Source organism: Epinephelus lanceolatus, chromosome 9 (assembly GCF_041903045.1).
Source record: "Epinephelus lanceolatus isolate andai-2023 chromosome 9, ASM4190304v1, whole genome shotgun sequence".
NCBI lineage: Eukaryota > Metazoa > Chordata > Actinopteri > Perciformes > Serranidae > Epinephelus > Epinephelus lanceolatus.
The window spans coordinates 24,386,604-24,411,112 of NC_135742.1; the positions used below are offsets into that span (position 1 = coordinate 24,386,604).

Sequence of the window (24,509 nt, forward strand, 5' to 3'; positions counted from 1 at the left end):
TTACTTAACTTTAGCGGTTGCACTTAAATGTGCTTTCAGGAAGAAGAAAGTGGAGTTTATTTGTACACACGACATCTATTGCAAGTCTGTCCATCCTTAGTTGCTCTTCTTGAGGTTTCTGCCATTTTTCCCCCTGTTAAAGGGTTTTTTTGGGGGATGTGTTTTTCCTTCCGACAGAGGGATGTCGTATGCTGTAAAGCCCTGTGAGGCAAATTGTGATTTGTGATATTGGGCTTTATAAATAAAATTGATTGACTGATTGATGTGCTGTAAAGCCATCTGTGAGAAAAAAACATTAATTAAGGGTACAAATGCTTGTCTGTCCACAGGGCGATGAGGTTGAAGATCTTCCTGGGGAGCATGTAAGCGAGGAACAGTTCACGGATGAACATGGAAACATTGTCACAAAAAAGGTCAGCCATCGCAACATGTTTTTACACTGTATTCTTAAACTGGGGTCCAGTAATTGTTTCACTTATGTCTGTGTCACAGTACTCACTCAGCGTCTCTCCACATAATGATTATTAAACTGATAATCATTGCAAAGTTTATCATCAAATCATGACAAAAATAGCTGTTTTTTAAAAGGACTTATTTCCTCCATAAGTATTTCTTTTATGTTACCAACTTTGTCTCTTCACTACCTTATTCCCACTCTCTGCCTCCATCCATCACTCTCTCCCACCCTCCTGTGTGCATGTGATAGATCGTGCGTAAGGTTGTGCGCAGAGGGAAGGGTTCAGGTGAGGAGGGGGTACAGGAGGTGAGCCTGGAGGGTTCTCTGCAGGACGCCAACGAGCTGGAGGTTGATGCTGAGCAGTTCATGAGCTACGCCATCCTGGGCCGGGACAGCAGCAAGGTGGGATTCTGATCTGCAGACAGCTGACCATCTGATGAGGGCCTGTTTGATATAGGTCCATGCAGTAGGTAGTTTCTAGTGAGCAGGGGACTCTGTGCTGCAGTGAGCTTGAAAGTCTCGTCTCAACGTGGTTTCCCGGGCAAACCCTGACAGTCCTGGAGTATCTTAACCTGCATGAGCTTCAGTACGACAGGCTTAGAGCACAGTTTGTGTGTGTCCTCATTATCTTTAAAAAAAATAGCCCTGTTTTATTATGTGCTGGTCCTAAATCACAAGCGAGGTTTAGGGCAAAGTTTGGTTGGTTAATTGTTTGATTGCTGACCTTCTGTTACATTAATCTCCACCTAAATATTATTACCTCATGTTCATCTTCTGCATGCAGGAGGAACACTTTGCTCTGGTGCTGTTATTGCTCACAGTTCACCGACCCATTCACAGTCTCATTACTTTAGTCATCACTAAGCCGCACTCACACTTATCATTGTTTGTTTCTTGCACATCAGTGACTGAGTGGATTGACTGTGGCTCCTTGCAGTGGCTATATTTTCCATTCTGTCCCCATCAGTTATCTCAATAACTGACTCTTGTCTTTTCTGCCTTCATTAAAGTTTATAGTCCTTCACCTGTGACTGTGTGCTGTATCACTCGAACCTGCAAGACTCTCTGGATCAGAGCTGCGTCAGATATTATTTGCAGTCTTTTAACTTGTTGTACTTGGGAATTGGGGTTTAACACATCGAGACAATTCAGAATATTTGGATGTGTACTGTCTCATGTGGTCAAACCCCGTCCATCTTAATATCAATCATTTAAAAAATATATTTGCAGATATTATTTGACACAGGTCTACTCTGAATCCCAAAGACTGTAGATGTTTCTGATGCCGTCTTTTATCTTCAACTGTCTTTCCAAAGTGCCACCCATCACTTCTGTCCTTGCTTGACTGTTTATACATAAATTCTTTCTTTCCCCCCCCCCCTTCTCCCTCCCCCCACGTACTTGTTCCTCACATTTCTATTACATCTCCTCTTGTTGTTTTTCCTGTTTTTCTGTCTTCTCTTTCCTTGTGGCATTATTTCCTTCCTCTGTTATCCCATTTCTGTTTCCCTTCCTCATCTTTCTCTTCCTGTTCCATCTCCTTTATTTCACTCTCCCTTACTAATGTTCCCTCAACCTCTTGTTCGGCTCCTGTCATCCCACCTCTTCTCAATCCTCGCACCTCTCCTGCTGCCAACCCCTCCTCCCCCCCGATGTAGCCCGATACTGTGGATGTGAAGAAAGGTGCTCAGATAGTGAAATGTGCCAGTCTGCGGAGAGTTAAGCAGTGAGGCAGACTGAGTGCTGCGTCCCCGCAGGTACGGGACTGACCCACAGTGCCTCGTCTGACCTGTGGGCTAGACCATTTAATCCAGTCTCTCTGGATTAAATGCATCTGAATGTACCTTTAATTCAATACTAATGATATGTAATGTGATGCTGGCACAGCAAAATAAATCTGAAGTTAAACAAATGGTTAATAAATAAATGGCACACAAGAAAATAAGAAAAAAATGCTGTCAGTATTTTTGCCCACAAAGTACAAAAGTACAATAAAAGTCTAAAACAGGGACACTCCATGACAAGTATTTTTTAAGTCTAATATAGAATTAGTTTTTATATTCAGAGTTTCAGTCAGCATTAATGCAGATGTGATACTTAAAGCTACAGTTGGTAACCTTACAAAAAAATAACTTGTCATAGTTGCTGAAATTCCAACAGCACTAAATGACACAGATAATCGGTGAAAAAAATTATATTCATCTGCTTTCTCTGTTGCCTTGTAGCACTTCTAATGGCCTCTCTGCATGTGAATGAAAACAACTAATCAGAGCCGAGGAGTGCTGCCTAGTTTGACAGTGTGACTGCAGGTCACGAGCAGTGATTGATGTAATTGACAGCTGTATTAGAGACTCCTCGGCTTTGATTGGTTGTTCTTGGTGCACCGGGGTAGATTCTGGCAAATGCCATTAGACGCAGTAGGCAGAGAAGAAGACTGTTTTTTACTATCTGTCTCATGTACTGTAGAGTATAGTGACAGTTTCAGCAAATGTGACACAAAGTTATGTTCATAAAAGTTACCAACTGTAGCTTTAAAGCCCCCAGTTTTTTCCCACACATCTGTTTCTTCTAGTTTTTACAACCTGAATAATAGAAATTCAGGCTGCTTGTCCTCTCGCAAATGCTTTGTCATGTTTAGGTCAGATATATGGAGTAATATTGGTAAAAATAGCAAACACACAACCAAATGTATTGGGTACATAATTGATTTTTGTTTGCAAAATTATATTTGTGATGTTTCTCTACAAACTGTAATTTATCTACATGCAAAAAATATCTTTCTGTGCACTCAGTATAATACCATACAGACAGACAGCACAAGATTAATGCAAATACATTATTATTGTTGTGATATAAATCATATCAGGCCAATTTATTTCCTCGTGCATGTTGTGACAAGCTGGAAAAAAGGGTTGGCACAGTGTGCACTCAGCAAAACAACAAGTGACAGCTCTCAAGGTCAAAGCTGCAAGGCCAGTTGTCCTGTGAATTGCTGTGTGGAGCCACTGCAGTGTGTGTGTGTGCATGTGTGTGTGTGTGTGTGTGTGTGCATGTGTGTGAGACTTGCCCTTTCTAATGTAAAGGCCATGACATTCCTGAGTTCATTCCTGATATTTCAAGCGACTCACGACTGAATGTTAAACCACTTTTGCCAACCATTTTTGCTTGAATGTTTCTGCAGAACTAATACGCTGTTTCATGGAGTGTTGTCAGAATAAGAGAGGGATTTAGGTGATAATAAGAGCGTCAATTATAGGGAATTTCAACATGGACAGTTTAGCCGAGGCTATTTGAAGGACTGCATATACTCACATTGCATGCTTGTCACCTGCTCTGCAGACTCCTCATGAGTCGACGCTAAGACAGCGTGTTTCTTTCTCTCCACAGAGTTCTCCACAGGATTCAACCCCTTCACCAAAACCATCCTACATGGACACATGACCAGCAGCAGCTGACAGGAGGAAGAACACACATTAAAAAGGCAGACAGACAGACAGAAATGAACAGCAACGCCATGACAACCACAGCGGCTATGCCGACTATCAGCACGCACCAGAAGAGAGAAGGATACGGATTTACTTGTAGTTTTTATTACCTTTTTTTTTTCTTTTTTTTTTTAAAGAAACCGTGGAAAAAAAACATCTACTACTAGGCTAGAAGCATGATTTCGTATAAAACAAAAACCAAACACAAACAAAAAAAAAGAACAAAAAAACAAAAACTAGCAACCAAAACGTGCTTCCTGTTATCTGTATCAGCATGAGTGACTGCTGCCGCATGGCCTGTCTTTAACTACAAATACTGAGGGAATATAAGGGTGGGGAGGGATGGGGAGGACACACTGCTGTATGGGACAGGCATGCAATGTAGGGAATGGTCAATCACTGGCCTGTTTTCTAAACCAACAGGGAAAAGTTTATCACTAAGAAAAGGGGAGACTAAAATACTGAGAATTACATAATCTCTAGGCAACAGGTTACTCCCCCTCCTCCCTGCCACACTCGTCCAGCTAAGAGCATCACAAACTAGTTTTAAAATCTGTCCCAGTGCTCTCAAAGTCCAGTAAAGCTACAATTATCACCCAAGGATATCAGTGTTGTACATAATACCGTATGCACTAAAATGCTCTATACGTGACTGTGTGTTACGTGTGTTGTTTATGTTATAAGATCCCTATGCGATGCCACTGATGCTGCTGTTTCAGGTACATACGAAAATCCCTCCCCGTTTTTTCTCGTTTGGTTCGTTCGGTCTGAATCTATATATTATTCTATATATCTTGAGATCTTTGTGGGTACAAGAACATGCAAATGTTGTGTCGCTCTGCCTGTTTTTAAACGTCAGATTTTTGTGCGTCACGTCGTTTGTTTCTTTGTGCTTTTCATGTGCTTTCACACTTTGCTTTTGACATGTCAAACTGTAGAGGGAAGATATGCTGTAAGTCGTTTACTGTGCTGTGGGTTTTGGGGCTTTGGGAGGCAGGTTTCTGCAGCGAGCCTGCCTCCCTCACCTTCCCTCAGAGTGGTTTGCCTTGTGGAGAGGGTGACAATGAGATATGTGATGAGTGACAGATTATCGTGAGAGATTAACCTACTCTGCCATCCCACTCCTCCGCCTTTTCTTGTCCCCGGTGTGCCGTATATAATTGTGAGGTTTGTGTTAATCAGATGTTTGTCTGAGCCAAAATGCTCTCACCCTCTACTTTGCCCTTATGGCCCTACCTCTCACCCCTCTCACCCCTCCAGTCGGCCTCTCAGAGTAGATGTAGCAGTCCTGTCCAACAGCCTCAGCAGGCGGCAGGATCTCACCTTCAGCTAGTAGCAGTGTGTGTTTGACCTCATCGTGCAGTATATGACACCACCACACATAAGGTGCACTTACAGATCATCTCACCACCACCAGAAGATGTCACCTGATGCGAGTACAGTAGCTGAAATGCTGGTAATAAATGTAGCACTGGTTTGACTGGGTAGAAGACGAGGAGTCAGCTGGAGTAAGGAAAGTGTCGCGTCGAGGGTCGAGGACGTGTTGAGCTTTGATGTTTGTCTCCTTGGCAACTGATCGGAGAGTAGCAAAGACAGTCAGTCACCAATCACTGTGATGAGAAACTGTAATACTGACCCGCAACTGTGAGCCTGACCCTTCCCGAAGCGTGTCTCTCGTTTCACTCTCTTTTTTTTGTCATGATTTACTGTCTTAACTGTACTTCAGAAGAAGCAATAACTGCTTATAAAAGGAAAGGATTGTTTGTTTGTGTGAGTGTGTTTGAGTGTGTGTGTGTGTGTGTGTGTGTTTAAGAGAGAGGATTTTAGGATCATAGTTCATGTTCTTCCTAAGCTTGGGCTCTCCATCTGTTAATCACAGCTTTAAGCTACTCCTCACTCCACTCAGAAATGATGTCAGTACATAAGTATCCAACATTTCATCACTTTGCCTCTCTAGAAAAGAAGACGATTAAGTTTTACACTAAGACTGGTATGACATCATACCAGCCATCCCATCTGCAAAGTGCCCAGTGTCTGGTTTTGTTACTCATCAGGGAATGTAGGTGTGTTTAATCATAGCTTTTAAACCTTAACGACATTCATATGCACCTTGAAAGAAATCCTATTGAATGTGCGAGTGTGTGTGAGTCTGTGTGTGTGTGTGATTTTAACATATTCAGTCCTGGATATTGGGACATGTCAAAGTTGTGATAATATCACAGGAAGTAATATTGCTAATGGACAAAGAGCAGAGGCTCTCAGATTATAACTAATTCACATATTTTTTAAAAGTTGATTTACCTCAATAAGCGTGCCATCTCACATGATATCAATTATCTACATGCATTTGTTTTTTCAAACGTTATGTTAGACAGTGAATGCTTTATTATGGAAAAATATTGTCAGTCACACAAACGTTGCAATAATCACCCATCAATAAGTGTTTGTTTTAGTACGGCTTCACAGCCAGAGATGATGAATGTAAAGTCTTGGTATTCTGTAAGTCTTGTTATGAAGTAGTCATCTGTGTTGGCTCTGTACTTTAGTAGATGATAGGGTATTCACTCTGCCGTTTCAGCTCTATATCTGCTGTTGATCATCAACATTCATCATGAACATACATAGAAATCATGGAAGAGGAGCGATTTAAAGGGAAAAGCCTCAAATGGGTTTTGGACATTTTAACAAATATCCCTTCATCAGATATGATTTCTATTTTATTATCTTTTTTAATAATCACAAAAAGCTAGATGTCAATAACAATTACACAGCAGTGTAATAGCATACTTATAATTATGGTGTGCTTGGACTGGTTTCTGAAGCAGGGGGTCGTTTATAAATCCACTGCTGATGTCAGGGTTGGAGCAAAGGGAGGGGGTCTGATGAAGAGACAACAAGAAGGAGCACTTTGAAGTCAGATGGAAGCATTGTGGGGGAGGCGTAGTGGCTCCGACAGCTAGTCTTTCAAGATGACAAGCATTTTTCCTCAACACAACCCACCCCTAATCTATTTCTGCCCCCTTTACCAAATATAAGACTGAGCCGATTCTAAGGCTCCCACATGGTGACACTTTGAACGTGGTTTGAAAGGAGTAGTCCGACTAAGTGCAAGCAGAGGAAGGAGTGGTTACAGAAAAACGAACAATGGGAAGCCTGCACTGAGGGACCACTGAGACGATGCCATGCACCAAGTTCATGCAAAAATATTAACTGTTGCAAAAACTAGAGAACACATGTATATTCCTTTAGAATGGATTGAAGACATTATTAACGCAATAGCATATTACTCAATACTAAGGAATGCAACTGCGCACATGCACAGAAAATGTTTTTAACATAAAAGGCTATATATATATGAAATATATGAAAATATATATAAATATATATATAAATATATATTTACTTAGAATGCTATGCACCCTTACTTGTCAACTGGGATTCTAGTTATGTTATGGATGTACTTTTAGCATCATACAGCTGTAGCTACCAAGAGACTGTTGAGTTCTGGGTAATGCCTGCAACCTGGGGATAAAATAGGGGTCTTCTGGGTATTTTAACCTGTTTTGTTTGCTTTTTTTATTGTTATGGAGAGTCAAACATGAATTTAAAATATACATGTAAAAGCCTTTTAATCCAATCAAATCCGAGGACATCTGTTGACAATTTACTCTGTACACCAGCTCAACATTTACAAAATTAATAAAGAAATGAAATGTCTTTGTGTATAGTGTGTATGCTTTTGTGTGAGACACCGGACCCACGTGCACCTGACTGCTATAGACATGCTGAACTGCCCCAGGCCTCCCCATACTGTTGAGCAATTTAATGAACATAATTACATCTTTTTTTCTCCACAAAATTTTTATTTATCCCTAAAATACAGCCCTTTACATTCATGCAATACATACCATAATATTGCTGCATTGATACAGAATACAGCGAGAAAAAAAACTCAAAACAAGAATACTCCTCTTGTATGAATAATCTATACAAAATGGGATATATAAATTGCAATAAATGCAAAATGTGACATGTATTAAAAGAAAAATAAACCTGCATTGTCCACAGAAGTTGCTGTACACCATGAGGTTTTACTTACAATCTTTGAACAACAAAAATAATATACCTTTAAACACATAATATGTATTCCATAACATGTCCTATCCTGGAATGGTGTCAAGCAACATAAAACACCACTCCATCCATTCATTTATATCCACAAGACATTCATTCCTACATCCTAAACACCAATCACATACCTCTCATTCCAATTCCCCTTGCCCCTTCAAACACACACGCACATGCACACACACACATTAACACACACCTGCCCTTGATCTCCACCAGAGTCCCCCCTTCTCTTTCCTGCCATCCACCATTTTGGTTTAAATCTTATAAAGCAATATATATGTGTTCCCAAACCTCATTGCAGTGCTTTATTTTGTTGTAACCCTCAGACAATGTCTTTTCTTTAGACAAATAATATCTCATCAAATCTTTCCAGATCTGTAAAGTAGGAGCTTCTGCTTTTTTCCAGTGTTTTAAATGAGTTTCTTATAGACAAGGGAGGAGAACATAATCTGCCATCCCAAAGGATATCTTCTTTTTTCAGCATATTGAAAAATACACAGTTGCGCTTTTGTTTTACATGTAATAGATATAAATGTTGAGCTTTTAATATGTAAGTTATCCGCTCTAAGTAAAGGCTTGATAACATCTGTCTTATCTACTGAGTACTGCTTGGTCTGTGAATGTTTTTCCATAAAAGTGCAATACATCTTTTGGTGCAAAGCAAGATGAGGTCTATAGATGCTTGTTCATTTTTACTATAGTCATGTTTCTTTACTCTTTATTTAGGATCCCCATCAGGTCCACACAAAATGCAAAAACACCCAAATAACACCCAAACAAGAGACAGCAGTAGTTATCTCACATTTACAATGTCATCACATCAGTAGATCATAAAGCAAACCAACAGAGCCCATAACCTAGGCTCATGGAATTATGTGTAACTGCATGAACTACACAAAACATGGTTGCACGCCAAGGCATCACCCAAGTGAACGCCACAAATACACATAACCTTCACAGACATTACATCATCTGCTGGTAAAACAGATTTCTGTTTTGATAGTTGCTGTTTCTCTGGATATAAGCCCAACAAAAAAAAGCGTAAGGTCCAGTGAGATTTGTTTTAAATTAATATGATGACAACTGATTAGATTTTCAACAAAGCACCAAATGTTAACATAATAGTCTCAAGAAGAGTTACTTTTTGAAACTCTGCAGAAGCAAACCAATGAATGTGCCAGCCAAAATATAGTTAGATGAGTAATATTTTCATTTTCTGAACCCATTGAATAAATGCAGCTCTGCAAAGCCAGCAGCTATTGTGTTTGCCACAGGTTAAGGCTGTAATTAAAGTGGTGGTAGTTCTTCTAGGGAGATCATAAGAAGTTAAATTGTGCCTTTAAGATAATTTATGACCTTCCAGATCATAGTTTATGAGATGACATGGATCCACAGGACCACAGTGTAAGAGTCAAACTTTGCACAGGCATTGCACCTGCATTATGTTCCAGTAGAGGGCGCAATAACTTCATGTTGTCCACCAGTATTTTCCCCTGCAGCCTGTCTGCTCTCTGTCTGTCTGTCTGTCTGTCTGTCTGTTGTTTTGTGTGCATGTAGAGGGTGAGTGAAAGCACAGGAACGTGTGCTCAGGTCCTTTTTAACTAAAGAACCTGGACACCTTGTGTGTGAGACTGCGTGTTGTAATGTGACGACTTTAGATACTACCTTTCATCATTTGCACTTATGACAAAGAGGTATTTATTTTTGATTGATCAGAAAGTAGCCATTCTGTTGAGCCAAACAGGCGCGGCGTGGCTTTGTTTTGTAACACCAAGACTTTCTGCCTGTTTCATGTCATTTAGTTAGCTACTGTTAGTTTATTACATTTGAGACAAGATGTCAACTGAGTGCCAGAAGACCACTGCCAAGGCCATCCCGTCGACCAGGAAGGTGACCATCAACGACGCGGCGCACATGCCCCAGGACTACTCCACTACTCCCGGAGGAACCCTGTTCAGCACCACCCCGGGCGGTACGCACTGGTTTTATCCATCCTGTTAACTTGTATGTGCCGAGCAGACATGCTGTGAGCCACCACATGATTTACACCTTTATCACCACATAGCTGTACTGTCAGTGTGTGCAGGAAGCGCTCAGGCTAGCTCCATGAGGTCGGCTGCTGTCATATGCTACCGTGCACAACCAGCTGCTAGCTCAAGCTAACTGCTAACGCTAGCTAGCTATGTATGGTTGCACACAAAGGAGGACACAGAGGGAGGATGAGGCAGTAAAGTCATTATGATCTCAGGCATGTGGGTGCTATAAACTCATATCACTGCCGTCCATTACATGAGACGTGTTTTCTGTGTTGTTTGTGGGTTTAATCAGCTGATCTGTGAACACTAGCGACACCTAACTGTGTTCTGCTGCTAATGGCGCTGTGGTGGCCATACCTCAAGCATACCTCATCTACAGTTGTGATTTGTGCTCTCACTGCGAGCTGTGTTGGGGACGTTTTAAAGGGTCGGTACACCCCCAAATAAAAAATACATATTTTTCCTCTTACCTGTAGTGCTGTTTGTCAGTGTAGATTGTTTTGGTGTGAGTTGCTTAGTGTTGGAGATGTCTGCTGTAGAGATGTCTGCCTTCTCTCTAGTATAAGGGGCCATACACATGCTGCGTTTTTTGGGCACTCAAATTCATTGTTTCCAATGAGGATGCATGGCAGGCGCCCTCAAACGTCAGAGCAACGCCAGAGCGGCGCATGTCAAGTGATGAGGAACAACCAATCACAGCTGGCAGATATCTTTCCCTTCTCCCGTAAATATCAGTCTGTGGTTAATATGGAAACGTTGATCATTTTGGTGCAGGGCCGCCAGAGCTTTACATCTGTCCCACGGACAACAGGCCTACACACAAACAGTGCCTGGAAGAACATCAGTTCTGCACTCAGGATTTCAGGTAAATAGGCTATGATACAGTACTTGTTAAGGTTCCTTAGCAACCTCAGACACAACCAACCGCCACACTCTTGAAAGCTGGCTCAGAAAAGCCACAAAAGAAGCACCCAGTGCCCAACCTCGTGTTTTCCAGGCAGTTAAAGACGTGGCATGTGCACGGCCCCTGAGGCCCCAAACACAAAGAAAGGGTTTTAGCAGCGAGTGGTGGCTTTTTGTAATTGTTTTTAATGAGGCTGAAGCGTTTGCTCTTGTATTTGCGTTGTGACGCGCCTAGCATTTCTGCGCTTGAGGCAGAAGTGCCCGAGTGCTCTGAACTCCTCCAGTTGAAGACACTTCAACTCAGAGCAGAAAAGTGCCCCACGTCATCTCTCTTTATGTCATCTTTTTCCCCCATTGCCCAGTGGCATGATTTGAGAGGCGGGCCTTTTGTGGTGGTCCCAACAAGTTTACAGTTGGTAAACAATGGAGGAAAAACTGGTGGTAGTGGTTGCTAGTTACCCAGAGCTATACGGCCCAATGATAGACAGCAGGTTGTCGCACTCAGTGTTTCCCCTACCATTATATTAGCACAATAGAAGTCATTTAAGGTTACCTTTCCTATTGAACAGGTCTATACTTGGTCCTTTTATTAAACAAACTAAATAGCCTTATGTTATTTATCTTATTTCTGTGTTGACATGGTCGCGCGTTTACAATTCTCCGTTGCTCTCTGTTTCGCGCATGGAGGAGTTTGGTCTTGATGTGCATGGACACGCACACACTCACACACACACACACACACACACACACACAAATAACAAATTCCAGCGCTTGAATTGGCCATAGCACAACACGGCAACATGTCAAGTGGGCCGAACCCGAGCAAAATTTTTGATTTGTTAAATATTAATAAGAAAATAAGCTCTGGGGAAAAAGATTATGATACTGAATTGTTTTACTCAGCAAGACAACGTTTAAAAATGAACACCACTAGTAACTGTCTTTGTAAGACACATAAAAGCTTCAGAATTCACAAGTGGGGTATTTATTGATGTATCTTATGTCATAGAACAAAACATGAAATTCTCTTTAGCTTGTGTTAACCACATACCTTATTTCATGCGTCTAACCAAACCCATTCAGAAAAACTATTGACTTCAAGACGAGGGAACTGGGAGTGAAAAAGTGCTAACTCAATACCAGAGAGTAATGATGAGAAGTGTCAAGTTTAAATGTGCACACTGCATACCCTTATGAATATGATGGATGACTGAGCCACTAATGAATGTGGGACCTCATTGCTCTGTCTGAACTGACACAGTGCTCTATTTCTGATGCTCATGCTTCCCCTTTCCTGCTTCTTTACACAAAAAGGTACCAGGATCATCTACGACCGAAAGTTCCTGCTGGGGTGTCGTAGCTCTCCTGTGGCCAAGACTCCTCCGCGAGGTCTGCCCAACATTCCAGGGGTGACCAGTCCTCCACACACTGACGAGAAGGCCCAAAATGGAGAACTACTGAACAACAACATCACTACACCGGATAGCAGCAACACTGGTATGTTCACACCTCAGACAAACATCACAGGGTAATGTCAGACCTGGATTCAGATGTAAATTCATGTAGCCACTGAAAACAACAGCACTGATGTTCACCTCAGTTATGTCACTATCAGATCATAAATCTGTTCTCACATAGCTGTCATTCTCTGACTTACATGGATGACAGACGCCAGTTTGAGGTTTGAACACCTCATAAAGAGATCATTTGTGCCATTTTTATTTCACTTTATTGTAGAGATTGTGTAGTGTATGGGTCCAACAAACATCGGACTTTGACCCAGGTGGACAGAATATGAGACGTACGTATTAGCAGTATCCTTAACACGCTGCTTCCTTTCTGGCCTTGTTTGTGGCACTCAAAGCCAGTGTTTTTTGGCAACATCCATGATCTTCTCTTAACCATAACCAAGTAGCTGCCGATTCCTCACGCGAGTTCAGGATACATTGAAAAAGGCTGCCTGTGGTGTCATTTCAGTAATGCATAGGGCTTATACCCAAGCGGTAAAATATGAAGAGTAGGGAGGAGATCATGTTGAATTTTGCCCCAACCAATCAGTAACCATCAATGTATCCGTCCTGTCAACACAATTTTCAGTTGATACAGAAGCTGCTGTATTATTTGTACGGAGCAGATAACATTTTTGATGCAGATTACAGAAATATTACAAAGAGCTTTCACAGAGATATTTTAGAGTTGCAATTTTTCTTTTGCCATTTTTCCTGCTGTTGGCACAAGAAGACGACTTTGCATTTTTAATCCCGAAAGCTCTAACTGGATCATTTTTTTCCCTCCAAGTGGGGAAACAGCCATCAATGAGCACATCACCAGACCTGATTTAATTGCTGAAGAAAATGTAAGACATGAGCAGCATCTTAGAGGTCTGGAACCCAGCTAAAACCTGATATGTTTCCTGATGTGATGTCTTATATATTTGTGGCTATTTTAATCTTGAATGGATTGACTGAGAGTACTTGCACAAGAAGTTGCGGTCAGGCAGAATAAAATATTCATTTTAAGTGTGTTAGGTGTGTGTTCATGTGTATTTGAGTAGTTTATTATCAGACAGGGACCAGACAAACATATTTGAAGGCATTTCAAGTTAGAACACTGTGATTCTCTGAGGAACTTGTCCAATAAAATTATTAATGTACAGTGCTTCTCTGGATATCAGTCACACTGTGGTGAACTCTTGTTTTGGTCAGTGCCAGATGTTTAACAATGATTTATCAGCTAGTGATGTTAATCCTCCAGTCTTCCTGAAATATTACTTATATGTAAATAAATATGATATTCAACTCTTGAAGATTTATCAGACTGTAAAATCTATCAAATCATTTGGTGGTGTTTAGTTTCTTAAATATATGCTCCTTTTTTGTCAAGGTGAAGAATCACAATTTGAAATGGACATCTAGGTGGTCCTGGAATGAGCATTATGATGTCAGACTTAGCAACACGATGCTGTGAAGAGAGGCTCAGGAGCACCTTCTTGCTTCCCATCATCCATTCCACGAAGACCGAAGTTCACCTTCAGTATCTCCAGTGTCTTAGTGTTTTTAAGTCTGTCTTTCTTAATCTCATTTGCTTGTTTTGCCCAGAACAATTCTGTAATGAAACTTTTTCAGCCTCAAGGCTTAAACCTGATTAGTGTGTGACAAAGTGTGCCTTCCTGTTGTGGCTACAAGTTTAAACTCGTCACTGAGAATTACTCAACACCAACAATGCCTCATCCCTAAGAATTGAGATACATTAATGAAAATGAAGATCAATAGGGACAAAGAGTAATTGAAATTTGCTGTATTTATAACCATTCCAACAGGGTTTCTCACTTGATGTGTTTTGTTTCCACAAATTTCCTGACACCTCTCTTCAGATACTGCCTTGAAATGGTCAAGATGCTGTATGATTTTCAATTATGCTCTTAAAAATGAGTTCTTCACCTGAAGTGTCATACGGAGAATGTAAAACAATTTTGTTGATGAAATTTTTGAAACAGATTTTCACACGATTTGTACGGTGACAAAGCATTAAAATGAACACCATTAAAGCCAACGCGCATTTTGTCGTGTTGATTGATTGTGTGCATTGAATTTGTGTCTCAGTGAGTCTTGTTCTGGCAGAATTGTATTTTTATAATAACCAGGGTAATATGCTCATCGGTTCACTTGTCTGAATACACATTTCTTTTGGACTGTGCCATCTGAAAGAGGAGAATGCCATAAAACTTAATTATGTCTGCGATATAATGAAAAGTAAAGACTTAATGATCTCAACTAAATTATTAGCGGTTTCCTTGAAAGAAAGTGAAATCTAACGTACATTTTGAAATGATACATCTCGACTGACATGTTGTTTGACTGCCTTCAGCACTTCCTGTGCTCCCCTGATTCAACACAAGTCCTATCAGAAGAATTCTTCAAGGAGCTCACTGGCGACTGATAACCTCAGCCAGTGGACTGTATAAAGAGAGGTCAATATACAACTGTACATAGCTGGGAGAAACTCCCTCCTTCTGAAGAGCTAGATGGGACCATGTCATGCAGCATTTCCACTCTCCACTCAGCTTGTGGTGCTCAAAGTGCCAAAAAATACATCTGAAAAACTCAACAATAGTATCTCTTTACAGAAATCATGACCCGGTTACTCAAGATAATCCAGAGACCTTGTTGTGAGAAGTTTCATGTCGAAACTACTTTCGTTCCACTCAATTACACCTGCAACCAAATCAACCTTGTGTAGCAGACATAACATGAACACAACTGCTGACAAGTACTACAGTTTTGAGGAATATAGGTTTTTGGCAGGATCGATTACATTAATGTGAAAGTTAAGTAAGATTGCAATTGCCTAACCACCATACTGTGTTGGACAGGAAGGTGTGTTCAGGATGTGTGACAACTGACACATGATTTAGATGTGATGACATCAAGCTCCTGCTACCATGAGATGTGTTTTTGGACAAACATGTCAAGGTTCCACATCAGCTTCATTATTGCAAACTGACTATGGTCATTGTAAAGTCATAAGCATGAGAAATAGATGGGATATTTTACCACTGTGAGCTTTTTGTGGTAGAGTAAGCCTTTGTTTAGCTCTCTGGCATCATTAACAGCAAGGTCCTTGTGAGACAAAACAGGTGCATAAAACTGAAAGTTGAGAGAGAACTGGTCTTGTCTGGTCGTGTCCTGGTTGGAAGTGTGGATTGAAAGGTTTCAGCTGATCAGTTCCAGTCCACCCTGTCCTCCCTCCACAGTAGCCTTAGCATCCAGACGTTGACTCTCTCCATTCCGTCACATCACTCTCTGTTTGTTTGGGGTCTAAATCTCCCCTTGTCACCTCTTCTTCCTGGCACCCCCACCCCCTCCCCAAAATAAACAAGTGCTACTGCTTTTCTCTTCCCCACTGACCCATCCTTCAGTACACTTCTTGCATAGTTCCACTCGGCCTGCCTGTTTGATCACAATCAACAAAAGAAGCCTGGCCAGAGAGGAAACTAATGACCTCTGATGATGTGTGGTGCTGTAATGGGCCCAGAGATGTGAATTGGAGGTGAGGAAGGCAAATACACTAAGATGTTAGCTGGTCACAAGTCAGAGAGGACAAATGGGATTAAGATGTAGATGAGTATCTACGAGCAGGTTGAGCCTTTGAGAAGTGTTTTTGTTAGTGGATTTTGTTCTGTATAACATGATACAGCTACTGCTGAGAGATTTAGTGGAAATAAATACAAAGGAAAACCAAAGCTGTGGACTTGAGTCAGACTCAAGTCACAAATTTGATGACTTTAGACTCAGCATGGACTAAAATACCATTGACTCGTGCGCTCAATTGAACTTCAGCCTTTTGACTTGAAAATACTTGAGACCTTCCCCCACGCCCAATATTAAAAAGTCATTTTAAAAAACTCCCTTCATTCCCTGATTCAGTATTAACTCTGTTAATTTCCAGCAAGGTGACACTTCATTCCCCAGATCCACTTTGTTTGAACCAATCTGACAGCCATGCTTTTAAAAAGCATTCATGGTTTTTTTTAAATTATTATTTAATACACTATTACTCTGTTGTTAAAATGACATTTCATCTAGCAAAGTTATGACTTGTTTAGGGCTTGAAACTCAAAGTTTAGGTTTTGGGACCTTACTTGAGACTCAAGTACAAAGACTTAAGACTTACTGGTGACTTGCAAAACAATGACATGGTCCCAGCTCTTAAAACCATAAAGGTATGCGTGGATGAAAATAATGGACATAGACTTAAATCTTCTAAGCATCTGAAAACCTTATTGTGAAATTTAAATACTACTAAATCTGTAGCACAAAGGCTTTTATTTTGAAAACCATCTGAATTTATGAGTCCCCTTCTTTAAAATATTCTGTTGCCAATTTCAAACTGCAATTTAAAAAAACGTTTTTCCCAGTTTATTTAGTTTTAGAGTTCATAACTTTAATAATTAAAAAAAGAGCAACTAAATTCTAATTTAATAGTGGAGCTTAAAAAAACATAAAACATCATGTGAAATTTAAACACTACTAAATCTATAGCACTAAAGATTTTATTTTGAAAACCATCTGAAATTATGAGTCCCCTTCTTTAAAATATTCTGTGGTCAATTTCAAACGGTGCAATTTAAAAAAAAAAATGCATCCAGTTTATATATTTTTAGAGTTCATAACTTTAATTAGAAAATTCAAGCACCCAATATTAAGAAAAACTAAATTCAAATTTATTAGTTGAGCAACAAAAAAAACATAAAACATCACAGTCGTGTCAAAATAAAATGCTTTAATATGTTTTTATATATTTTATGTACAAAATATACATTATAACGTATAAATAGATACTAAAGATATATACGATTGTGTAACACCCAGTATGGATGAAATATTTTGTCCTTCAAACTCAACAGTCCTATCCCGTCATTTGTTGTAAGAGGCCATGATTAGGAACTTAAATTTAATATTTGAACATTATTTTTTACACAACAGTAAAGAGGCAGCAGAAATTAAGTTCAAGATTATGCTCCGTCAGTTGCTGCTCTTGTGACAGCAGTGAAAGCAGTGATATGCTGGCGTTCAGTGACATCCACACTCTTCAACGATCATGTCCTCGTGATGCCGCAGGGCCAAGTCGTCCTGCTCGTAGTACAGCATGGAGAGCGGGCTGAGGCGCGTTGGCACACAGGACGGGCATGACACTCTCTCTGGATGGTGATGTTGCAAGAGGCTCTGAAAGATATATGAATAATTTACGTGAATAAACCAGCAACGAAACAAGAACTGTTCAAGTCTAAAGAGTTGAACTGGGTTGAAAATCAGTCTCACCTGCATGTATGCATGGTTGGTGGGGTTGAAGGACTCATCCAGTGGTGAAGGACACTCCCCCTCACAGCGAAAAGCATTGTAGCGTTTAGGGTGCACAATCCACTCGTCCCAGCCGATGTGGTCAAAGTCCACCCACATGTCTACTCTCCGACACAGCGGCCTCTGGGTTGGCTCTGTTGTTGGTGCAGCAGTGGGTGAAGCTTCTGCAGCCACCCTTAACCTCTCCATCCTGTTCCTTTTGTGGCGTCGACTTTGACGGTCACTGCTGACTCTGTCCATCTTCACATATTTGGAGTTCTCTACCGTGTGAATGAGGCTGTGTGCTGTGTGGCCTTCCTGGGGCACATTGTGTTTGGAGAAGATGACCATCATGACCCGGTTTGTGGTTGGATGGTGTATTTTTCTTTGTGTCAATCCCAGATTCTTGAGGAGGGACTTCCCCCCACCATCTCCAGCACCGCTCCCATTGTCCGCCTCGGGTTCTCCTGAGGCCTCTTGGCTCAACACTCCATCTCCCTGGTATAGCCAGTATTTTAGCAGCGCAGTCACATTAAAAACCTTCCAGGAGGACTTTGCGCTGCTGGCTAATGTGTCAAAGCTCCCCAGGAAAAGCTGCTCATCCTGGCATGACGTGCTGCCCAGGTCACAGTTCTGCTTTCCGGAGTGATATAAATCCACAGTGGCACGCCTGGAGGCAGAGAAAGCAGGAAGTCTGATCCGAAATTCTGCCAACTGGATAAACTCCCAAGTAGAGATGGACGACATGTCAAATGTGACTGTCCATCTTTCACCAACTTGATAGCAACCTAAAAATGAGACAGAACATGTAAATGAAAAGTCAGATTCACACACACAGAGCTGAGTGGAGGATTCTGGACAAACCAGATCCCTGGACAAATGTCACAGCACTGAGTGGGAGGGTGAACAGGACAGGATGTGTATTGAACCCCCCTGTGCAAGGACGTCTGAGGGCTAATATACACACCCACTCACATAAAACAGAGAAAGCCTTTAAAGTTGAATAAGCATTTTGGCACTTGCTGGGTTGTAAAGAGGGAGGGTCTGATAACACAGATAATGTACCAACCAAAGAGCTGCTGGAGGATAGAAACTAACACATACTGTATATAACATGCTGTATAACCATTAATGCATTTTAGCATTGGACAAATAACAGTTTACTCACCTCTGGCTGTCAGACTTATGACGGAGTCAGAGCTGCGTACTGACGGGGTGTCACCTGGTGTTGTAAGGACAGCTACTGACGTCGAGGAATCAAAAGTCCGGAAGGAACGGTACAGCTGCATCATGTACATCGGGTATCTGCTGCGATAATTAAACGAGAGATTTCTGAATGCGAAACTAGTCTCGAGGCCTGAGAGATATCTGTGCCCCTGAGTGGAGGAAACAGCTCCAAAAGAGCAGAGGAAGAATGTGCAGAAAACTGTCAGGACGTCCATTTTCTACTGAAACTCAAAATTGACTTTTAACCGCAATGAGAGAGGCAAAGATCTTCCTTCCTTCCTCCAGCTGCTCTCAGGCTGAAATGATGCTATGTACAGACGGAGCTCCAGACAGGCCCCTTTATAGTGGACAGCTGCCCTTTGATGACCCCTGAGCGCTCCAGGCATCTCAACGGCCCCTCTGATCATCAGAGCACACCGGAGGGGGAGACAAAGAAAACATTTAGCCAAGGTCATTGTCCTGTCAAACTGCCTGGCCTTTTATACTCACTTTAGGAGCCTAATCCTCTTGACATGTAAAAATCCATTAACATCACTTAAAATGCTGTACAGCACCTTTCTGTTTAGTGACAGTGAAATTTCACACATACTGAAACTAATAAAAAAAAATACAAAATTTAAGAAAATCTTTGATTAAAAAAAGGACAGTATATCTCACACCAATTAAAAAGGAATACATTTTTATTCATAAACAAATAAATATTATAGTTGTCCTATTAGCTTGCTCTTGTCTGTCAGTAATGTGTAAAGCAGTAACATACACAAAAACTCTGATGCTCAGTAAATGTGTTTCCAGATGGTCCCAGGAGTGATAGCACTGACTTAGTTTTGATGGAAGTGAATAAACATGACAATATAAGAAGTAACTTTAGCTAGCAACTGAATTTAAAAAACATAAACATGCAAACAAAATGTCGAAGAAAAAAAGTGACAATCTAAAAGTCTTTTCAGAGGTAACACATTGATGTACAGATGTAGTATGGTCCTGCAGCTTATTAAAAAGAGAGCATTTTATATTGTGTTTTATTTTCTTCAGTGTATGAGAGGCTCATCTGTAGTTATAGGTCAGTTAACACAGTTGACTGACTGAGGTCTGTCTGGACTCATCTGTTCCCCACTGCTGACGGTAGCTGATGACAATCTTCTCACAAAGCATTGAAGAAGTTCTTCATCTGTGTGTGAAAAGATACTTTAGGATCACAGTGGATCAGAAACATGAAACACATCAAAAGTCAGATCAGAAAACAATAATGTGTCACTACAACGACGCTCCTTAGATCAAAGACTGTTAATCCCTGTTCCACCAATATGGAAAATGAGTTCTGCTCTGATTCCTGCACCTAAGTTTGAACCATTCAGAGCATCTAGACCAAAAATAAATTGGTTCAAAACCAGACAAACTGGTTCCCAGCCAAAAAAAGCTTTTTTACTCTTAACCTGAAGTGCAAACTGTGACGACATGCATGGGCTTGTCATATTCTACAGTTTGGAAAGAGAGGATGAAAACTACGACAACAGAGATGTCACGTGAGAAATTGTTGAAAAGGAAAGTGTGCAGTGGTCCATGCTTGTTTTTTGGTTGAAAGCAAATATCTGTAATAACAGAACAAATGTTCACAGGTAATCGATGCAATCTGACATTTTGCTACTACTATAACTCTCTCTGTTGATGACAAATTCTCGATTACAATGGGTTTGCTCAAAACTGATGGAAATGCAGGCTGCTTCGTTAGATAGCACCAAGGTTCCACGAAACCTGAATGGAACCAGTTCGAGAGAGCTACTGTGGTGGAAAAGGGATGTGTGAAGATGAGAAATAAGGGCTCAAACATTAGTATGGGGCCCTCATGTGGTTCCCCCTGGTGTAGCAGCTATTATGTCAAAGTGCAATAAATAAAAATACCTTTGTTATAAATTCCTCCTGCACCTCCGGGTCACTCTGAAACTCCACACTGGCATCGAGTTGTAACACTGGTATCCGTTTCAGCTTCTCAAAATGTATTCTGAAAAGAGAGAGTTGAGCTGCATTACACCGACCACCTCAGACCACACACTGCTGACCGTCATCTGTTCACAGCAGAGCAACAAACAGCTGCAGGGAGAGGCATTTAAATGGTGACTGTCAAAGCTATAAATACCAATTTTAAGTGTAATTTTCTTATACATTTTTTACACGGTGCTTGTCGCCACCTGATTACAAAATGCCTCAAAAATGGTCCATCATCTTGATAACCGCTAAAAGGGAGTGTCTGAAGAGAACAAGCAGTACAGACATGCTGTCATTAGCACTCACTCAGTGGTCTTCTCAACGAGCCACTTCTCATGCTGAACGTGCAGCTTATCCAGATAGTCCAGTTTCACTCCTTTCTCTTCTGCCCTTCCTCGACGCTCCAGACGCTCCATACATTTCTGAGTGATAACAAAAGTATGTCTTTGTGTCTTTTTCAACATGAAATAGAGTACAGGTCAATGATGTAATGTTACAGTAAAATTATGCAAATACAAACAGCTACAAGCTGATATGTTGTGCTGTAAACATCTTTTTTTCTCTCATGAGTTATTGTTAGATTTATTGTATCGCTTGAATGTAACATGAAGTGTAACATGAAATCTCTTGTGTTCATACCTCTGGAGGGGCTCTGAGGTAGATGATGCCCTCCAGCTCCACCTGGTGTCCAAACTGGTCCACCAGGAGGGAGTGCCAGTCCTGGTACACTGCCCACTCTGTAGAGTTGATGCAACCCAGCTCAAACATGTTCAGGGCGAAAATGTATCTGAGAGGACAGAGAGCCAAATTTAATTATAAGCACACAAAATAAAAGAGAACGCATTTGCTCAATAAGTTAAATACTAAATACAGTACATATCTGTTTTATACTGATTCTATCTTGGGCACACCTTTGACGATCAGTAGTGGAAAAGTCTACAGCTCACTCTGGATGAAACAACTTTGGTCAAGAAGACATCTTCTCGACCATATGGGACTATTATGAGTCTTCTCACAACGTAAGTTCCCCTGACATGATTTCATTTTCACTTTCCTGTCCTGACCCACTCACCTGTCACTGTAGATGGAGCGCTCATACACCTGGACAGGTGTTCCCTCTGAGCTGAGGAGGCGAGCTGGAGGAGGCTGCAGCTGCGTCCTCAGCCGGCTCATGCAGGAATATGTCTGAAATGTGTACGACCAGCGCTGAGGGTCCTGGTACATCATCTGCAGCAGGTTGCTGACTGTCTTCTGAGAGGACGTGTCTGTCCCCTGTCAAAGACACAAACGGAAATGTGGTCAAGCTTGGCTCCCTTGGATGTTTGTTAGGAAAAGATGTAGAGGTCAGGAAATGTTCACACACCTTCGAGGTCCCACTTTCAATGTTCTGCCACTTGCTGACAGGTTCTGCCACCACCTCCCAGTCTGGACAAGCTGACTGTAAGAGTCTTGCAAAGGTCGACTTTCCAACAGCTGTTGTGTCAGAGCACAGAACACAGATCACATGTTATTAACAGTCAATTTGGCACAAAAACTCTTATTGTGAAACACTGTAAATACACTGGTCTCACCAATGTTGCCCTCGATAGAAACCCTCTTCACTCGAGCTGCTCCATTCTCAGTTGAAGTCGACAGACACCTTGAACAAGAAAAACTGAGCCTCCGTGACTTGTTAGCCATAGTACGTAGGTTAGTTGTTTGTGTTATGGCTGTGTTTCCAACTCTCAGGAGACTGTCAGGTGTCGTCCACTGTGGAGGGGGCGCATTCACGTTATACCCAAATCTCTTGACCTGTGTCACACCTGTTTTCAGCTTGGAAACACGGTTGAACAGAGCGCATCGATACAGGGCAGACATTGTGACAGGCATAAATACAACTACAAAGATATAATCACATTAATCTACATATCACTTGGTGTTAGCTCATATTGGTGTTAGTAAGACTTCTCATTACCGCTGAGCTAATCTCATGGTCGCTAGCTCCTCCTCTCCATGAGGTAACGTTATGCTAACGTGAACTTTCGGTATGACTGATCGACTTGTAGCTAAAAGTGCTACTTATGCTACATTTATAAACACCGATATATCGGCTAAAATGTTCCCGTGGCGTCCGGACTTTAGTTTCGCATATTAAGTGCTGATAAGTAAAAATATTAAGTAAAGTTCATAAGAAATTGTGTCTAAATACTACAAACAGTAGCAACTTAAATCACTTCCGGTGTCGTGTAGCGTACTTTCACAATAAAAGTCTTGACAAATCACATGTTTGAGGAGAAAATTGGTGGCAAGTGACAAAATTCACGTTTGCTTCGATTTAATATGTTTACCGAACAGACATAAGGACCGCTGTGTGTTTGTACAGCATGGTTTGAAATGGTGACGACCCCAGTTTGGTCATAATCAGGAAGTACTTCAGTTCTGCCCTCAGGTTAACCTACAGGTGGATGAGGTCCATCATGGAGGAGGTGAGTTGCTTTATTTCTGCTTATGCAAAACGTCATTAGATATTTATTTAGTCAGTTAAAATGAAGACGTTTTTCAGCAGAAAGAACTACATTTGTTACATTAATGTGTTTAAGTCACTCAACAACTTATTTTAAGAATTTGGTCAAAATCAAAAACATTTTTGATATTTTTGAGTAGGATGGAATCAAAGTAAATAAGTTAGAATATCTTAAATGAATTTGACCACATGATCACTAAATATCACCACAACTTTTGGATAAATATTAAGTTGATTCAAGTTCAAGTTTTTTTGAGGTTAAAGCAAGTCATGTTGGTTGTATTAAACTAATGGAGTTGGTCAGATTATAAAAGACTCATAGGACTGACTCAATAATGCCAAAGTTGGAACTATTTTTTTAAGTTGAACCAGTGGGTTATTTTTTTGGTGTATGACCTATAAAATGTCTTTTTTCCAAATTGTTTTTACAAAAATATATATGTGAAATTTTAAGCAGTACAGTTTTAGCTGTTTATTTATCGAGCATGTATCTGTGGACAATGCATGTTTAATCTTGTCACTGATTCGTCTCTTTGTTATTTATCATCGTATTCATAAGTCCCAACATTTTCTTGTTATCTAATGACATTTAAAGTACCTAATAATAGCACACACATTGTGGTGTCTGTATCAGTTTGATCTAAACTTAGCTGTTGCAGAGTTCACTTTTCACTGATTTTCACAAACAAACAAAAATACACTTTAATGTGGCATCAGAGTGACATTTAAACTTGTTTGTTGGGGAATAAGAAGTATTTCTGTTGGCACCATCAACATCAGCAAGACATTTTTTATCAAAAATGTAATACCCTACTGTGTTTGAACAAAAGTGTTAAAGTGGGACAGTTACTTGTGTCAAAAAAGGGTGATTTTTAAGACATCCAGTGTTATATTTCATTCACTCATGCCACTTAAAGAACTTTTAAAACTGTAAGAAGCTCC

General features: G+C 40.7%; 4 protein-coding genes across 24 annotated transcripts in view; 2 read left to right on the forward strand and 2 right to left on the reverse strand.

The window, feature by feature from the left end:
* Positions 1–4,010, forward strand: part of ank1a (ankyrin 1, erythrocytic a) — a 119,093-nt gene extending 115,083 nt beyond the window's left edge. For 16 of the 19 annotated variants that reach the window (XM_033618906.2, XM_078170723.1, XM_078170711.1 and 13 more), the window contains 4 exons: positions 330–413; positions 707–859; positions 2,116–2,214; positions 3,845–4,010. In XM_033618906.2, coding sequence (XP_033474797.1) covers positions 330–413; positions 707–859; positions 2,116–2,187 — 309 coding nt within the window. In that variant the 3' untranslated portion in view covers positions 2,188–2,214; positions 3,845–4,010. The remainder of the gene's footprint in view (positions 1–329; positions 414–706; positions 860–2,115; positions 2,215–3,844) is intronic. The other 3 variants (XM_078170716.1, XM_033618905.2, XM_078170709.1) reach the window with 2 other exon arrangements.
* Positions 4,011–9,574: 5,564 nt separating this feature from the next.
* LOC117252022 (eukaryotic translation initiation factor 4E-binding protein 1-like) lies at positions 9,575–14,596 on the forward strand. 2 transcript variants are annotated; one of them, XM_033618653.2, is made up of 4 exons: positions 9,589–9,767; positions 9,876–10,045; positions 12,327–12,509; positions 13,896–14,596. In XM_033618653.2, the coding sequence occupies exons 2-4, from the start codon at positions 9,910–9,912 to the stop codon at positions 13,925–13,927; spliced, it is 351 nt and encodes a 116-aa protein (XP_033474544.1). In that variant the 5' UTR covers positions 9,589–9,767; positions 9,876–9,909; the 3' UTR covers positions 13,928–14,596. The 2 variants fall into 2 exon arrangements, with proteins under 2 accessions (XP_078026830.1, XP_033474544.1); XM_078170704.1 differs by having other exon boundaries at positions 9,575–10,045.
* A 2,695-nt stretch (positions 14,597–17,291) lies between these two features.
* spaw (southpaw) lies at positions 17,292–19,636 on the reverse strand. Its single transcript, XM_078170726.1, has 3 exons — positions 19,020–19,636; positions 17,834–18,639; positions 17,292–17,737 (listed from the first exon to the last, which is right to left on the reverse strand). Exons 1-3 carry the CDS (start codon positions 19,291–19,293, stop codon positions 17,585–17,587), a joined length of 1,233 nt encoding a protein of 410 aa, XP_078026852.1. The 5' UTR covers positions 19,294–19,636; the 3' UTR covers positions 17,292–17,584.
* Positions 19,637–19,740: 104 nt separating this feature from the next.
* On the reverse strand, positions 19,741–23,289 carry dguok (deoxyguanosine kinase). 2 transcript variants are annotated; one of them, XM_033618661.2, is made up of 8 exons: positions 23,019–23,276; positions 22,636–22,813; positions 22,428–22,537; positions 22,137–22,336; positions 21,704–21,851; positions 21,371–21,486; positions 20,981–21,080; positions 19,741–20,249 (listed from the first exon to the last, which is right to left on the reverse strand). In XM_033618661.2, the coding sequence occupies exons 2-8, from the start codon at positions 22,742–22,744 to the stop codon at positions 20,223–20,225; spliced, it is 810 nt and encodes a 269-aa protein (XP_033474552.1). In that variant the 5' UTR covers positions 22,745–22,813; positions 23,019–23,276; the 3' UTR covers positions 19,741–20,222. The 2 variants fall into 2 exon arrangements, with proteins under 2 accessions (XP_033474552.1, XP_033474549.1); XM_033618658.2 differs by having other exon boundaries at positions 22,636–23,289.
* Positions 23,290–24,509: the final 1,220 nt, after the last annotated feature.

Coding starts and splice junctions, on each gene's coding strand:
- LOC117252022 (XM_078170704.1), top strand. CDS start 9,910: ATGTCAACTGAGTGCCAGAAGACCACTGCCAAGGCCATCCCGTCGACC. Junction 10,046..12,326: donor GTTCAGCACCACCCCGGGCG/GTACGCACTGGT, acceptor TTACACAAAAAG/GTACCAGGATCATCTACGAC. Junction 12,510..13,895: donor ACCGGATAGCAGCAACACTG/GTATGTTCACAC, acceptor TTTTTTGTCAAG/GTGAAGAATCACAATTTGAA.
- spaw (XM_078170726.1), bottom strand. CDS start 19,293: ATGGACGTCCTGACAGTTTTCTGCACATTCTTCCTCTGCTCTTTTGGA. Junction 18,640..19,019: donor CATAAGTCTGACAGCCAGAG/GTGAGTAAACTG, acceptor TCTCATTTTTAG/GTTGCTATCAAGTTGGTGAA. Junction 17,738..17,833: donor CCAACCATGCATACATGCAG/GTGAGACTGATT, acceptor TATATCTTTCAG/AGCCTCTTGCAACATCACCA.
- dguok (XM_033618658.2), bottom strand. CDS start 22,933: ATGCCTGTCACAATGTCTGCCCTGTATCGATGCGCTCTGTTCAACCGT. Junction 22,337..22,427: donor TTGAAAGTGGGACCTCGAAG/GTGTGTGAACAT, acceptor TGTCTTTGACAG/GGGACAGACACGTCCTCTCA. Junction 20,250..20,980: donor AGGAGGAATTTATAACAAAG/GTATTTTTATTT, acceptor TTTCACACACAG/ATGAAGAACTTCTTCAATGC.